Source organism: Mustela lutreola, chromosome 17 (assembly GCF_030435805.1).
Source record: "Mustela lutreola isolate mMusLut2 chromosome 17, mMusLut2.pri, whole genome shotgun sequence".
In the NCBI taxonomy this organism is placed as follows: Eukaryota; Metazoa; Chordata; class Mammalia; order Carnivora; family Mustelidae; genus Mustela; species Mustela lutreola.
This window is the reverse complement of record NC_081306.1, coordinates 35,714,265-35,729,496: the sequence shown is the minus strand read 5'-3', so window position 1 is coordinate 35,729,496 and position 15,232 is coordinate 35,714,265. Positions and strand designations below refer to the sequence as shown.

At 64.1% G+C, this 15,232-nt stretch overlaps 1 protein-coding gene and 1 long non-coding RNA gene across 5 annotated transcripts; one reads left to right on the top strand and one right to left on the bottom strand.

Moving 5' to 3' along the window:
* Window positions 1-8: 8 nt before the first annotated feature.
* On the top strand, window positions 9-5,727 carry LOC131819212 (uncharacterized). Of its 3 annotated transcripts, none has more exons than XR_009349093.1 (4): window positions 9-150; window positions 2,478-2,670; window positions 4,665-4,888; window positions 5,355-5,727. It is a non-coding gene; the product is annotated as an uncharacterized LOC131819212 (long non-coding RNA). The 3 variants fall into 3 exon arrangements; XR_009349092.1 differs by having other exon boundaries at window positions 93-234; XR_009349094.1 differs by having other exon boundaries at window positions 93-234; window positions 2,475-2,670.
* On the bottom strand, window positions 5,447-14,336 carry LFNG (LFNG O-fucosylpeptide 3-beta-N-acetylglucosaminyltransferase). Of its 2 annotated transcripts, none has more exons than XM_059154031.1 (8): window positions 13,801-14,336; window positions 9,272-9,320; window positions 8,688-8,787; window positions 8,446-8,599; window positions 8,261-8,346; window positions 7,674-7,836; window positions 7,142-7,227; window positions 5,447-6,671 (listed from the first exon to the last, which is right to left on the bottom strand). In XM_059154031.1, exons 1-8 carry the CDS (start codon window positions 14,227-14,229, stop codon window positions 6,605-6,607), a joined length of 1,134 nt encoding a protein of 377 aa, XP_059010014.1. In that variant the 5' UTR covers window positions 14,230-14,336; the 3' UTR covers window positions 5,447-6,604. The 2 variants fall into 2 exon arrangements, with proteins under 2 accessions (XP_059010014.1, XP_059010013.1); XM_059154030.1 differs by having other exon boundaries at window positions 7,674-7,839; window positions 13,801-14,335.
* Window positions 14,337-15,232: the final 896 nt, after the last annotated feature.

Here is a 15,232-nt window from a genome sequence, read left to right as displayed (position 1 = left end):
GGGGACAGGCCCCCCCCCGCCCCGCCCTATATAAGCAGGCTCCGCCTCTTGGCGTGTTTGCTGTTCCGCCTCAGGTGTGGGTCCTTGTTGCGGCGTCCACCCCAGCGAGTTCCCTTCGCCGCTGGGAAAACCGGCTGCTTTATTTTTAAGGTTAGCTGTCATTCTTGTCCTCATCTGAGGAATGGACTCTGGAAGGCGCCGCATGATCCCGCGCGGAGCTCTGGAGGGTTGCTGGTGAGCTCACTTCCCTCACAGGGGGATCGGAGCCCCGCGGAACTGGGAGGACTGGGAGGACGCGCCCTTTGACCAGGAAAGCCTGGGTCTCCCACGCCCGGGGCCCAGGTGGCCGAGGCCCCTGCAGGGCCCCGTGGAAGGCACGAGGCTCCGGCGGCGTTGCTGTGAGCGCAGGGGTTGGGAAGGGGCTCTCTGGGCTAGAGGGCACACCCACGGCCCCGGGTCTCCAGCCCCTGACCTGTCCGGCTCCGGAGGCAGGGGTCCCAGAACTGGTCAGCCCTGAAGAGCGGACGCTGAGTGCCGAGGGGTGGAGACATCGGAGGCTTCTAGGGTGCCAGGTAGTAAGGAGAGTGAACTGGGGACCTGGGACCAAGGAACCCAAAAGGCAGGAGAGCCCCAGGAAGGAAAGAACCCAGGCACTCCCCACCCTTCTTGGACCTCAATTTCCCTGTCAGGGAGGGCACAGTGACATCCTAGTTCTAGAAGTGGCCCCATTCCTTGGTTCACAGCCCCTCCATCTTCCTGACCTTCCCACCTCACTCTCCTAAGAACCTCCGTGATTGCACTGGACCAACCTGGATAGTCCAGGGTAATAATCTTCCTGTCTTGAGGTTCTTCATTTACTCACATCTACAAGTCCCCTTTGCCATGAAGGTGACCTATTCATCGGTTGGGGAGGTGAAGATGTGAACATCTTCGGGGGTTACACTTTTGGCCCACGAGGGAAGCAGGTTTTGATATCTGGGTAGAGAAAACAGCCAGTGCAAAGGTCCTGAGGCAGATACATGCCTGGTGTGTTCACACAAGGAAGCGAGGGTCGCTGGAGTGGACAGCAGAGAAGAGTGGTCTGAGAGGAAGCAGAGGACTAAGGATCCCAAAGGGCCTGTGGGTCTCGTAAGGCCTGGGAGACTGGCTCTGTGAGAGGCGGGAACCGTGGGGCCTCTGAGCGGACTGACAGCCCCTCACCTTCGTTTTTAGCAGGATGGCCCTAGCTGGTGAGTCGGGAAGGGAGCCAGGGCAGAAGCAGGAGAGCAGATAGGGGGCCTGGGCCATGGTGCAGGCTAGAGCTAAGGGCAGCCCAGGCACGGTGCTGGCCAGCCGAGGAGTGGTGAGTCCCGGGTTCTGGAAGAAATGCCATCAGCGCTTCCTGGCACCCTGTGTGAGGGTGTGGGGTTTGCCTGTGGCCATGGGGGGTGGGAGGGTCTGTCGTCATAAATGGAGATTGGCAGCTGGGGAGGGAGCAGGTTTGGGATCAGGGGGTCAGTGGTCCGCTTTTAGACATGTTGAGCCTAAGATGTCTTTGGACAAGAGTGTCTGGGACCAACAGTGGTGTTCCTGAGACCAAGAAGGGTGGGACTCAGGTCACAGTGGGGGTGGGGGCTGCCATAGACAGGAGCGTGACCCCCCTGCTGGCCTAGTGGTCTGAGCATTTGGGCAGCCATAGGTGGGGGTTGTCTCAGGAGTTATGGAGGCCGGAGGAAGTGGTGGGGGCTGGGGGCAGAGAAAGTGCAGCCCCCTGCCCCGGGGCTGTGGGAGAGCCAGAGAGCAGGGACAAAGTGGGGACAGGAGACTCCCCAAGGGCCCGAGGCTCCATCTGGAACTCAGGATGAGACTCCCCGGAGGGCAGTGTTTCTGTCCAGCTGACCAGGTGCAGAGGGCAGGTGCAGGAGGTCAGAGACCAGAGGCTTGACTGAGAGAGGATGAGGAACCAAGGGAGGTGAAAGTGAGTTCACGGGCCTGACTGGACCTGGGACTTCAAGCAGGGGAGGGCGAGCCCGTGAGGTGTGAGGGGGCTGGGGGGTCCAGCAGAGTCAGGAAATGGGAGGGAGGGAGGTGGAGGCAGAGTGGGGTCACGGGGCAGGCAACATCTGGGGACTGACTACGCAGTGGGGACCAAGGAGGCAGGGCTGGGGCCAAGGAGGCCAAAGGTGTAGGAAGGATCACAGACAGCAAAGACCAGAAGTGGATGCAAGAGCCAGGTGACAGCGCCTGTGAGCCAGGAGCCAACAGACCCCGGGAGGAGGGGCCCTCGATAACCCCTCGAGGGGAGGGGAAGCAAGTGCTGTGATCCCTACCCTGGGAGGTCAGGGAGGAGGAGGGTGCGTCCGGTGGTGCAAAGAGCATTTTCAGGAGCAAGGCAGACGGATGTCCAGCAGGGGGCGCTGGGTCCTCAGAGGACGGGAGATGTGGGAGGTGGCGGGGGAACCTGGCCTGGAGCTCAAAACATTCTGCCTTCCCAGCAGTTCCCCTGATGGAAGTGCTGCTGGTCTGGGGCTCACTGTGGCTCTGCTGAGTGGCGGACCCAACGATCCCACCAGGACAGGCCATGAGGACATGCACCGGCCAGCCCCGCATCAGCGCGCGGGATGGCAGCCTTGCTGCCCACGGCAAGAGTTTGCCTCTTGACCTTACATGGGTTATGTGAACCACATACTGGTAAGAATTTTCAGGCTCCTGACGTGAACATTGGAGGGCAGGAATGGGGCTTGCCCCAGGATGCGGGTGGGTCCTGGGGAAGGTCAGTTTGGGCAGGGCAAGAAACCACCAGCTCTCCCTAGGACCCAGCTGGATTGCACCTGAGTAGGGGTGGTTCCAGAAGCCTGTGCAGGGCCAGTAGGGGGAATGTGGGGGCAGAGCAGCCCCAGCCCTAAGCTCCCAACTCTATGCTGACATGACCTCGAGCACCTCGAGGGAGCTGACAGGAGCCCCCCAGGCCCCTAGATTCCTCCTAGTGATGGACCAAGTGCTGGGCTCAGAAGGGGCTCTGGCAGGGGGGGTCACCTCTAAGAACATTCTGGGCCTGGGCAGCAGCAGTATAGTCCAGTTGGTCTGACAAAAAGATGGGGTGGGCCCTGGTCATCCCCCTACCCCCTCAGTCTGGGTCCAGCTGGGGCAGGACGGGCTGAAACCCCCCGAGGGAAGGGAGCCCTCGGACAAGCCCCGGTTGCCTGCAGGTAGCCTGGCCCAGGTCACAGAAGGGTTGTGGTGACCCAGTCCCCTGCTGGCTCCCTCCCAGGCTTCCAGGCATCCCGGGGCCATCCCACGGCTGCAGTTTGCCCAGGGCTGTGCTGAGACCCAGACCGCAGCCTCCCCCGCCGGCTCTGTCAAGCCTTCCTTTCGGGCTGCTGCTCCAGAAACCCATCTGGGGTCCGGGGGAAGTCAGATGGCTGGGATGGCCCCAGGTGGAGGGAGGTGTGTTTAAACTGAGCAGGGAGGACACACACAACACACCCCGCCCCCGCTCAGTCCCTCCTGAACCTGGCTCTGCATTCAGCCACCAGGCAGCACAGGGCGGGGGGCTCCCAGCAGCCCCCATGTTGCTGTGTTACTCCTTCTCTGGAAAGCCCACAGACAATGGGCAGTTTGGGAGGGGCTGGGCAGCCCACTAGCCCAGCCACTAGCCCAGGGGGAGGGCAGGCAGGGGCAGGACAATCCTCAGTCCTGCCCTGGGGGCAAAGAGAGGTCAGTGCTTCTGCTGTGACTCATCTTAGCGGAGGGCTCCTTCCTCACCCCGCTGAGGGCAGCAGTTAGGAGGAATCAGGCTGCCCAGTTCCCGGAAGGCCCTCCTGGACCTGCTTCCCCTTCTGAGGAGGAACTGACCTCCCTGGCCTTCTCCTTGGGAAGAGGGAAGGGCCCCTGGTGCTTGTTGCCACTCTGGGACACCTCCCAGGTCCAGAGCCCTAGGGGCTCATTTATGCCATTCTCTGATGAAGGTCACGACTCCTCCGAGGGCCCAGTGCCTCCTCCCCACAGGGGACAGTCTGGACCAGTGGTGCTGACCACGTACATACATCCCCAGCTCTGGGGCAGCCTCCACCTGTCCCTGTGAGGGCTGCCAAGCCACGTTGTGTGCCTCAGGGCCACCAGCTCTGCAGGGAGGCTGGGGCCCTGGGTCTACCCTGGAGCGAGGCCAGAAGGCTCCTCTGACCACCCCGGGTGACGCTGGTCTCTGCCTGCAGGTGGCTGGCACCCCCCACCCCAGCAGCTCCCTTAACCCAACATGTCAGCGAGGATGACCTCTGCCCCGTCAGCTGAGATGTGGTGCCGATGGGGTGCCCTCCGGACAGGGATCGGGCTGAGACCGCTGAGGGCTCCTCCTTCACCACCCCCCAACCCCGTCCCAGTCACTGCCAGTCACTGCCCACATCCCCCGGGCAGCTGCTCCCTCCCAGCCCTTCTGCAAACCACTCTGCTGACTCAGGGCTGCACAAGGCCAAGGTGTGGGGTCAGGCCCCATCCAGTTGCCCCAGGCCCAAGGAGCTACCAGCAAGGGGCGGGGGGCATCCCTGACTCCACGCTGCATCCGGGGGTGCTGAGTATGTGAGCAAGGAGCTCGTGGGCATGGAACTGGCATTACGTCCCTGACAGGTCAGGGGTGGGGGAAGGAGGCCCTTGGCGAGTGCCTGTCTTTATTCCGACATGCTGAGAAGGCTCATCGTGGAGCAGAGCGGCCAGCGTGCATGGCCCTGGGAGCCAGGAGGCCAGGAGGAGAGTGGGCACCGCGTGAGGAAGAAGGAACACAGCTGCCCCCACCCCAGATGGTGGCGTTGAGGGACGTCCCCAGCTGAGGCGGCAGCAGCTCCTGCCCACCCCTGCCGCCCACCAAGGCTGCATTCGAGGAGGAAGCGGCATGGAGGAGCAGACAGAAGACAAGGTCAGTGTGAATCCTTGCCCAGCCTTCTGGGGGCCCAGCTCTGGGACCGGTCCAGCCATGCAGCCCCTTCATGGAGGAGAGTGTGGGGTCCCTGGCACAAGGGAAGGCCAGGATCCAAGACCACCAGGCCTGAGTTTGAGCGCTTGATCACCCCCCGCCCCAGCCCAGGTCACTGACCTTGGCTGTCACTGGCTCTTGAGCCTTAGTTTTGCCATCTGCATCATGGGACAAGAATATGGCCTCTTGTGGGTTTGTGATGGGGCTGAAGCCAGATCAGGCTGGGCGACGGCGAGCCCCTGTCCCTCCTGCGGGGAAGCCTGGGTCTGCACAGGCGGACTGCTCCTCTGGGGAGACCTGTGGATCCAGCCACCCCCCCCCCCTCCCCTCCACGGTGCCCTGCGACCTGCCATGCCTCTCAGGCTCCTGCAAGCTGTTCTTTAGACCCCCTCCTTTCCTTCCCCCACAGGAGCACACACAGGCCTCCAGGCCCCTGGGAGCCCCTTAGGGCAGACCTGCTTTCTCAGACCCAACTTCCAGCAAGATCAGGACCCCAGGGGGTTGCCCCAAAGAGCACCTTTATTCACAGCAAAGGACGTCACCATGGCAACCACACTTCAATTCCCTGAGAACTTTTCCATTATCCGTCGCTTTCCAAGCTCTGTCTTTGCAGAAAGAAAAACAGAAGACAAAACACACGCCACGGGCCCGGTGGGCCACACCGGGCCTGTGGGAGACAGGTAACGTGCAGGACGGGGCACGGGCAGTCTGCACGCAGGGACACATAAATACGCCGGGGGGCTAGGCCTTTCCACCGCTTTGAACAACAAAGATTATCTCAAGTTTGGCTTCTGCTTTTTCTGATCCACAGAAAAGATAAAATAACACCCGCCCTGCCCCACCCCACCCCCCGAAAAACAGACAAAAATACCCTTTTACCCACCCCCTTATGAAAAAAAAGCACAGTAAAAAATTACTGTCACAAATATTTACAGACACGCCCACTATGGGCGACATTCTCTCTGCTTCGAGAGATGAAATGCTCAGCTCTGTCTTCCCAACACGGGGAGACAAAGAAACCATGAGGACTGGGAAGACTACCCACCCAGGACGGTCAGGAGGGGAGCCCCTACTCCCCTCACCCCACGGCCACTAGGGACTTCATGGGGGCCAGAGGTGGTGCTGGCAGGACGCAGGTGCTGTCTGCTGTCCCTCGGAGTCCAGAGCCAGCAGGAACAGGGGACTCGGGCCACTCCTCCTAAACCCAGCTTCTTTCTGTGCACTGAGTGTGGCTCAGCTGTGCTGGGGGTTTGGAGGTGGGGGGGGGGCCGGGATCTCCAGAGACAGGGTCCCCCAGCCCCCAGCCTGCAACGAACAGGAAGGGAAAGGCACCTGCCTATCCCGGCAGAGCAGCCCCTGACCCCATGCTGCCCAGAGACCCCGCAATAATAAAACTGCCTGCAGGGTGACCTCTGCTGCCCATCCTGCTGGGATGGGGCTCAGGAGGCGGCGGCCCCGCGGAGCAGACAAGCAGCACGATCGCCTGCTCCTCAGCAGAGCGGAACTGCCCAGCAGCCTGCTCTGCGGACTGCACGCGGTGCGCACACGCAGGCACAGCCCTGGGGGAGTCTCAAATGCCAAGGCCAGGGCGGCTCTACACGGGTCCCCGGGCCCTTTGGATACCAGGGGCGCCCGAGGACGGGGTTTCAACCATGGCTGCTAGAAGACGGCGGTGTGGGGACACCAGGGTGTGTCTGGGTACAGGTGGCAGTGGATGGAGCGGAACCTGTGGGGACAGAGGAGGGGGTGGGTCTGTGTGGGGAGGAGGTGCGGAGCCCCCATCTTCAGACCCCCACGGCACCCCCCCTTGGCCCCACGAGATGCCCCCACCCAGAGCATCCCCCTCACCCCAGCAGACCCCGCAACGCACTCCTCCGGCCCCAGCGCAACCCCCAGCGCCAGCAGACCCCCCAGGGCACCCCTCTGGCCCTAGCAGGCCCACCAGAGACCCCAACCCAGGGCATCCCCCGACCCCACCAGATGCTCCCACCCAGGGCATCCCCCTGGCCCAAGCAGACCAGCCCCAACAGACCGGACCCAGCAGACTGGCCCCAGCAGAACCCCAAACCTAGGGCAACCTCCTGACCCCAGCAGACCTGCCCCAGCAGACCCCTCTCCACAGCACCCCTCTGGCCCCAGCAGACCCTTGGGGGACCCGATGTCAGGCCCAGCCTCTCTCTGGGCCTGCTTCCTCACCTGGATGGGTCAGCCTCCACCGAGAATGGCCCCTTCATGTGGATGGCATTCCGCTTACTCTCAAACATGCCATAGCTGAGGGTCACCTGGGGGGGGAGGGTTGGGCAGGTGAGACCAGGAGAGGCCCCCATACCCCCAGCTCTGTCCATGGCTTTCTACGGGGCTCTGTGCAAGGGGACAGCCTTGCCTTCCGCCCTCCCCAGACCAGGAAGGAAGGCCTCAGTCCCGGGCTTCGGGCTTCGTGGGACTGGGCGTGTGTGGTACAACCCACCTGTTCTGCAGAACCCAGGAATGAAGTCTAGGGTAGGGGCTTCAGCAAAGGCTAGTGGAGTCACCAGCTGGGGCCAAGAGAGGCCCCAAATGGCACAGAGTAGGTGTGACCCCCAGGATTGGAGCAGGGTCCCGCTGGTGGGGTTGGGTGTCTGAGGGACAGCCAACAGTGGGGCCCTTCCTGACTTCCCGGTTTAAAACAGTGACTCCCCTCTCCCCCTCCCCCAACTCCACTTGGTTCCCTGCGGCCCGGGAGGCGCACCTGCTCGTGGAGCTCAGAGGCGGGCACCTGCTGCAGGTTCTCCAGGTGGGAGTGGAAGAGCCCGCTGCGGATGAGCGGCACGCCCAGCAGGGCCTCCACGATGTAGCCGATGGTGCAGTCATCCGGCAGGCGGATCCGCTCGGCTGTGCTCATGAAGTGGCCCCTGCTGCAGGGGGAGAGGGCCCGACAGATGAGCAAGGGTGGCGCTGGCGGCCCACAGGGAGCTCACTTGGATGCAGCCACAGACAGGCAGAACCCCGCCTGGGATGAAGGAGCACAATCTTCGGAGGGGAGGGGACCAGAACACCAACAGGCCGGCCTGCAGCGGCTCCGACCCTCCCAGAGCCCCTGCACAGCGCCCTCCTCTGAACTGGCCTGATAATTTAGAGCTAGGGTTACCCAGCCTGCACAGAAAGGAATCCTGCCCCTGCCGGATGGTAGCTGGGTCTGGCACCTGGCAGGTGGGAAGCCAGCAGAGGTGGAGGTACAGGTGTGTGTGTGGGGGGGGGGAAACACCGTGACTCAGCCCACCTGGGCATGGGAGGCTGGGGACACCCGTTGCTGGGCAGGGGCCCCAGGGCACTCACCTGGCCCATGGGCTCATCTTCAGGGCCAGCCCACGGCTGATGCAGAAGCCAGCCCCGCCGGTGGCAAACCAGAAGTGGACGGGGCGCTGCGGGAGTGGAGCACAGTGAGACCCTCGCCCGAGGTCCTGGGGACCCCTTCGGCGCCCTGCCCACCTGGCTCGGGCCCCTGAGGGCGGAGCACGCACCATCTTGTTCTCGCTGACCCTCTCCGTGGCCTGGATGGGCCTGTCCAGACTGGGCTTGCCGATGTACACGTCCTGCGTGTGCGGGTAGCTGGCCAGCAGCCGCAGCAGAGCCCTCACGTTGACGTAGTTGTCGTCGTCCACGTGGCAGAACCACCTGCAGAGAGGGCCAGGGCGTCAAGGGTGGGAGGCTGCGGGGGAGGGGACCCCCAGGGGAGGGGGCGCGCTCCTCTGGCCGCACTCACTTCCTCCCTGATTCGATGAAGTGGTCGAACTCCACGGCCATCTTGCAGGACAGCGCCTGGCGGCTGTGGGCAGCTGAGCAGTTGGTATTGACCACGTGGCCTGGGAGCAAGGGAGGGGCTGTGAGCGCGTCTGAGCTGGCCCGTGAGAGCAGAGCAGGGTGGAGCAGACCACTGTCCCAGGGCGCCCTGGGTCCGAGCTGTGCCCTGCAGCGGCCTCCTCCCGCTGCCCCCCTCCCCGGCCCAGGGCCCACGGCCTAGTGATCACAGCAGCGCACCCCCCCCAGCCCAACCCCCTCCAGGGCAACCCCGGCCCGCCCCTGCCCATTCAGGCGGCTTTTTCCCAGCACCGGCCACCTGTTGCCGCCACATCAGCTCAAAGGGCCCTGGGAGCTGAAAGGACTTCATTTGCATGAGAATTGGGTGCCCCCCCCCAGTGGCGGGGCGGGGCATGAGCAAACCGGTTGAGTAAAGGGCCTTCTCTGGCCCGTGGCCTCCAAGACCTCTCTGCAGGGGACTGGGGAGGGGACAGTTCTTCCCAGGAGTGGAGCCCTCCCCACCCCGACCTCCCCAAGTCCAGGGCTCACCTGTGCGCCTGGCCAGGGCTTCATCATCCCCGTCGGTGAAAATGAACGTCTGGAAGGAGAAACGTGGCCTTGAACAGGCAGCTCTCTGTCCCCCAGTCCCGAGGCCACCGAGGGGGTGCAGAGCCAGGCACTCTGGGGCTTCAGGAACTCCAACTCAGTCATGCCCACTCTCCACCCTTTCGTGGGCCTCAATTTCCCCAGGTACACAGAGTGGGTCTCAAGTGCCCAGCCTAAGCAGAAGTGGGCAGAACTCCTGCAGGCCCTACCCTGCCATCGACAGCTGGGCCCAAGGTCGCCTGGCGGCTGTGCCGGCACGAGCCAGGTGGGGCGCCCCGCCCACCCGCCAGGTAACCGGCTCCTGGCGCCCTGCGCACCTGGCAGGGCACACACCCTTATTGACATAGCGCGCAGCCTGTGGGAGGGGGCAGAAGGCCGTGGGGGTGGGGGGGCAGACGGAGGAGGTCGGCTTTGGGAAGCCAAGTCTCAATCAGTCAGGGACAAAGGCCTCTGCTGGGCGGCTGCCAAGCCCCAGCGGACAAAGGGCCCGGAGGGAGGATGAATCACCAGGCATTGTCCGCCGGCTTTGTCTCAGGCCACGCAGTGAGGGACGCCGGGCTGGCCTTAACTCGGCGGCGTTAAGCAGGAGTGGCCTTGCGGCCCATTACCATACAGCTGGCCTGGTTAACTGGGCCGGGCCAGGCGAAGGGTCCACTGGGCAGGGGTGGGGCCACAGCACTGCAGCCCTCAGAGCTGGGCCCCCATGCCCCCGGCACTGTGACCAGTAGGCCAGCCAGGTCACCTTGTCTGAGCCTAAGAAAGCACCGCTGTTCTCAGGAGGCTCCAACTGGCAGGAGGGTTGAGGCGGGAAACTGCAGATGCCCCAGCCCCCCTGAGGCCCAGCACCACACACACCCCCGCCCGCCACTGCTCAGGCAAGGAAATCCAGGTGGGCAGACAGTCCTTGCCCAAGGCCACATCAAGGTTCTACCTGTGCCAGCACAGGGCCACCCCTGCCAGGATCGCTCTGAGGAAGTGGTTGGGGGGGGATGCGGGGCGGGGCCAGGAGCTGCCGGCGCCCGCCTGGGCCCGTCAGCACATGGGGAGGAATGTTCCTTCCTCTGCCTGGCCCGCCCAGCGCGTGCCACCCAGCGCACCCAGGCAAGGCTGAATGCAAACCCTGGGGCCTGGTGGGGGGCGGGTACTCTGAGCACAGGCAGCAGGAGACCCCCCACCCACATCCATGCCCACCAGACCTCAATTTCCTTTTACGGGTCCAAGGGAGGATCCAGCACGTGCAAGCCCAGAGCACAGTTCATACCCGGGAACCGGGGAGACCCACCTGGGGTCCCCACCCTCCTTCAGGCAGCCCTGGCTCCTTGGCCATCCTGACCCCAGACCGGAGCACACACGCAGGTGAAGCCATAAGCTGCTGATCACAGGCTTAGCATGGAGAAGGAACAGGCCCCGTGGACACCCTCTCCATACACGCACCCCCTCCTTCCAGAACCCTGCAGGCACCCCAAGGCAGCCCGCACGCACGGACTCGCACCCAGCCCCCCACCCACTCCTCAGCCTCGCAGCCCAGGAATGCTGTGGGAGGCAGAGGCCGGCCAGTGCAGACGCGCCACTGCCATCGCTGGATTAAAAGGAAAATGCTTTCTTAATGAGATCAAGCGGGGCCTGTTCTCCCGCGCTTTGGTGGTGCCCTAAAAACCCAGCCCAAGGCTATGGAGATTAAAGTCACCTTTGTTCGGCTAGGGGAAGAGCCAGGCAGGCCGCCTGGAGAGGAGTGCGAGGCAGGGTGGGGCTGTGAGGGTACAGAGTGCCTGGCCTCCCTTATTAGAGCAACCAGCAGAGGAGGCGACAGGCTGCCTGGTGGTTCAGGGCCTCGGTATCCCCCTCTGTCGAATGGGCATCACAAAAACTCATCTGTACCCAGAGCAAAGCACTGAGACCCCCTCCCTTCTTTGGTCTCCCTAACAGCCCTGAGAGACGGGCACCATTACTACCTGAGTGGACAGTGAGGACACTGGGGACCAGAGAGGGGCGGCCTCTAGCCTGTGGTCATACCCTGCGGCAGACATGGTGCTAGTCTAGACCCAAGCACCTTCCGGGGCCTGAAACCCCTCCCGCTCCCACCCTCCCACCACCACAGCCTCCTCCCCACTTCCCCAACGATGAGGCTGGAGGAGGAAGAACAGGGCAGCAAGGGCGGCAGGGCTGGCCCAGAGCGGGCGGGGGTGTGGGGGGACACCCACAGGAAGCGGCATTGTTCCTGGAGCTGCGATTCAAAGAAACACAGGATGCCAAGCTCTCCCCCAGCAATTGTGGCCACTGTGGTGGCAGCCGCAGCAGCCTGGCCTGCTCCTGGGAGGGGTGGGGGAAGGCCAAAGGTCCAGCCCCTCATCCTGGACTTTAAGTACTGTCACAGTGTGGACCCTGTTGACCAACCCCCGCCCCTGCCTTCCCTCCTCCCCATCATCACCTTAATTGCTGGAAGTTTCTAACACATGCCCCATGTCAGTACTGTCAGTCTAGCTCAAATGGCACCTCCTCCAGGAAGTCCCCCGAACCTCCACGTGGGTCAGATGCCCACTCTCAGCTTGCACAGTCTTTCTGGATTTCCCCCACCAAAGCCCTGACTCCTCTGCATCTCCTCCTCCATCAGACTGGGTCTGAATCACCACGCACAGGACTGGGAGAGGAGGGCTCTTGGTCGGGATAGTTTCAGGGACCCCCTCCCCCCAACACGATGTGCAGGGCTCTGGCTTGCTGTGACACATGAGCTGATGCCCGGGGCAGACGCAGCCTCTCCTGGGTGGGTTTAGCCAGCAAGAAGGAAATCTGAGTGGCCCTTCAACAGGGACCTCGGGGCCCAGGGGAATGACAGACCCCACCCCGACCCTGCGTAACTGCTGGGCTCATTCCCTCCACCTCCAGGTTTTGCTGGTCCCTGGCCAGAGATGAAGACACCAGGGGTCAGAAAGTCCTCAGGTCTGCCCAGGATTATCCACCTCGGCTGGGACTGGTACCCAAGACCCCTGGACCACATCCCTTCTGCTGGAGAATGCCCCCCAAATCCAAGATGAGAGGTGCTCAGAGCTGGTGGTGGCCCAGCAGGAGCTGAATGCTGCCAAAGGTCACCGGGCAGGGAGGCAGAGTCCTGGGGGGCAGGGTGCCGGGCTCCAGCCTGGTGCCCCACAAGGGCTGTCAGTCAGGGATGGGGGGGCCCGTCGGCCCCCTCATCACCAGGCAACCTGAGTGGTCAGCACGCCAGTGGCGGTTCCCATGGAGCGCATAGCTGTGCACAAGAGGCCGGACGCCTTTCTCCGTTGGAGAAAGGGGCTTTGTTACCTTGCCCAAGCGGCCGGCGTGAGAGCCGCTGGGTGCTGGGAATCCTAACGGCCCCGCGGCCAAACAAAACCCATGGCCCCCGCCGCCCCCTCCCGCTGGCCCGCTGAGCCCCTGGGAAAGGGGATGCTGCTTTCCCAGGAAGCTGCCACGGGGCTCCCAGGGCCCTCTCCCCATACAGGAACCAGAGAGAACCCTTCCCCACCCCCCAGCCCCATCATGACCTCACCAGAACCCTGCCCCAAAACAGGGCTCATCCACACCACCAGACCCCAGGCCGTGAGGTTTAAACAGTGAGGAAGAGGTGTGGGGTCCTTTCTGAACCCTCACCCCGGCCAAGGGTCTCTCAGCTTCACCACAAAGTCCCACTTACTCCCTTGAATCTCCCAGCCCAGGGCTGTTCCCCCGCTGCCCCTCCCCTGGCAGGGCGCACACTGCCCCATCCCGCCCCAACCCAACTGTTCTGCTGCAGCCTCCAGGGAGATTTTCAAAGTGGGGTGTGTCTTCATTATGTGTAGGAAGGCAGTGTTCAACTAGGGTGCAGTGAGCACAAGATTCCAGGCTCTGAAGACTCCCATGCTGTGGGGACACAGACCCCCCAAATCCAGCGCTCTTTGGAGACGGATTCTCCAGGATTCAACAACACACACCCCAACTCCAAATTCTCTTTGACAATGACTTGTCCCCCATCCCATGGCAAAGACTCAGATGAGGGAGGGGACAGCCCTATGCTGGGGGTTCTAACCCCCCACTCCAACACTCAGGGAAGAGTCTTCCTCCTCAGGGCCCCAGGTGGATGCCCCGCCAAGAATCTGCCTTGGGGGGAGGTTTGGGGACAACAGCACCTTCCTTAGTAAGGCACTCCAATAGTTGGGGGCGGGGGGGGGGGGAAACATCACGGAGAACACCAACACCAACCAAAGCAACAGCAGCTGGTCAACGCACACCATCCAGGGCTCTGGAAGTTGGATGGGCTCGGGTCCTCCTCTGACACTTCCACAAATTAATGGGAAGAGTGGCCGCATCAAGCAGACCCGGCTGGAAAGGGATGGACTGGCGTCGCTACCCTTAGATTTTCCTCGTAGCTGGACAGAGGTGCAGCCTGGCGCCCATCTGATACCGCCACCCGCAGCACAAGACGGCACCCCCCCTACCCCGCCGAGGCCGTGGGGGCTCACCATCTCCTTGTGGCGCGAGATCCAGGTCTCCAGCAGTAGGTCGAGGCGCGCGCGGTGAAACTTTCTAGTGGTCTTGACCGCGATGAAGACGTCGTGGGGCGCCAGCGTCTCGGCCGGGGCATGCGGCTGGCCGTCGGCGGGGCGGGGGGCGCCCCCGGGCGGTGGGCCCGCGTCTCTGCGCGCGCGGGTCAGCAGGCTGAAGTACTCGGACAGACTATGCACCTCGCGGGCGAGCGCAGCGGGCGCCACCGCCGCCTCCAGCCCGGGTGCCGGGGCCGCCCCCGCGGGGCCCGCCAAGCTGCGCAGCGCGCGCCGGCCGCGCTCGGCGGGCACAGGGGGCGGCGGCGGGTCGGCTGTGAGAACCAGCAGACAGGCGAGCAGCGCGCCCGCCAGCGCCAGCAGCAGGCGTCGGCCGCAGCGCTTGAGCATGGTGAGGTGGCGGCCCCCGGCGCGCCCTGCCCGGTGCGCCCTGTCCTGCTCCGCACACCAGCGCCGAATCTCTGGGCTCCCGCGGCGCGTTCAGCTGTCCACTGCCCGCGCCCGGCGCTTTTAAAGTTCCCCCGCCGGACTCCGCCCCCGGTGGGCATGGTCCCCTGCTAATCCCCGCCCCTTCCGCGCGCTCACTGGCTACCAGGCCCTGGGGCGGGGCCTCAAGCGGGCCGCCCCTCCACCCCCGAGACTCGCAGCGCCCACGTGGGGCCGCCGCGGGGGTCTGGGAACCGCCCGGCGGGCGCCGTCGCCCCCGCCCCCTGTGAGCACGTGCATGCCCCGCCCCGCCCAGGTCGTCCCCCGCAGGCGGCCGAGGGGCGTGGGGCTTTCGGCCCCTCTCGCCCCGGTGGCCCCGAAGGGGAAACCAGGCTGGCCAGAGCCGGCGGGGGCCGCACGGGGCGTCTGGCACGCGGAAGGGCGCGCCCTCGGCGCGGTGACCGGGGTTCTGGCACGGGGACTTCGGGCTCCGCAGTCGCGCAGGAGACGTCCTCACTTCCTCGCCGGGCACTGCCCCTCCCCGTGCCCGGCGTCCTCCCCCTGGGGTGGTGCGTGCCAAGAAGAGGGGGCGGCGCCTGGGTGCACCCGAGCGCTCCGTCTAAGGCAGCGGTGATTAATATTGAGGAGGAGCTGAGCCCTCGGAGCAACGGGCAGGGACACGTGTTTCCACCGAGAAAGCACCTGTATTAAATTCCACCTTCAGCGCTCTCCCTCACCGCGCCCCGCCCCGAGCAAATTTCCTCGAATCCCAGCCCAGCGGCGGCGGTACGGAGCTGGTCCCCGAAATCCTCCCGGCGCCCCGTGGCGAGAAGAAACGGAGGTCGCCCCGCCTCTCGCGGGATGAAAGGCTGCTTTCTGTCCCATTTGGTCCCTCTACGCTCAGGCCAGATGTGGCCCAGCTGTACCCCGCCCCGCCTTCCCGGCACACGGCGGCCCCCACCCCCAG

Coding starts and splice junctions, on each gene's coding strand:
- LFNG (XM_059154030.1), bottom strand. CDS start 14,229: ATGCTCAAGCGCTGCGGCCGACGCCTGCTGCTGGCGCTGGCGGGCGCG. Junction 7,228..7,673: donor CCTCTGAGCTCCACGAGCAG/GTGCGCCTCCCG, acceptor CTCCCCCCCCAG/GTGACCCTCAGCTATGGCAT. Junction 6,672..7,141: donor GTGGAGGCTGACCCATCCAG/GTGAGGAAGCAG, acceptor CTGTCCCCACAG/GTTCCGCTCCATCCACTGCC.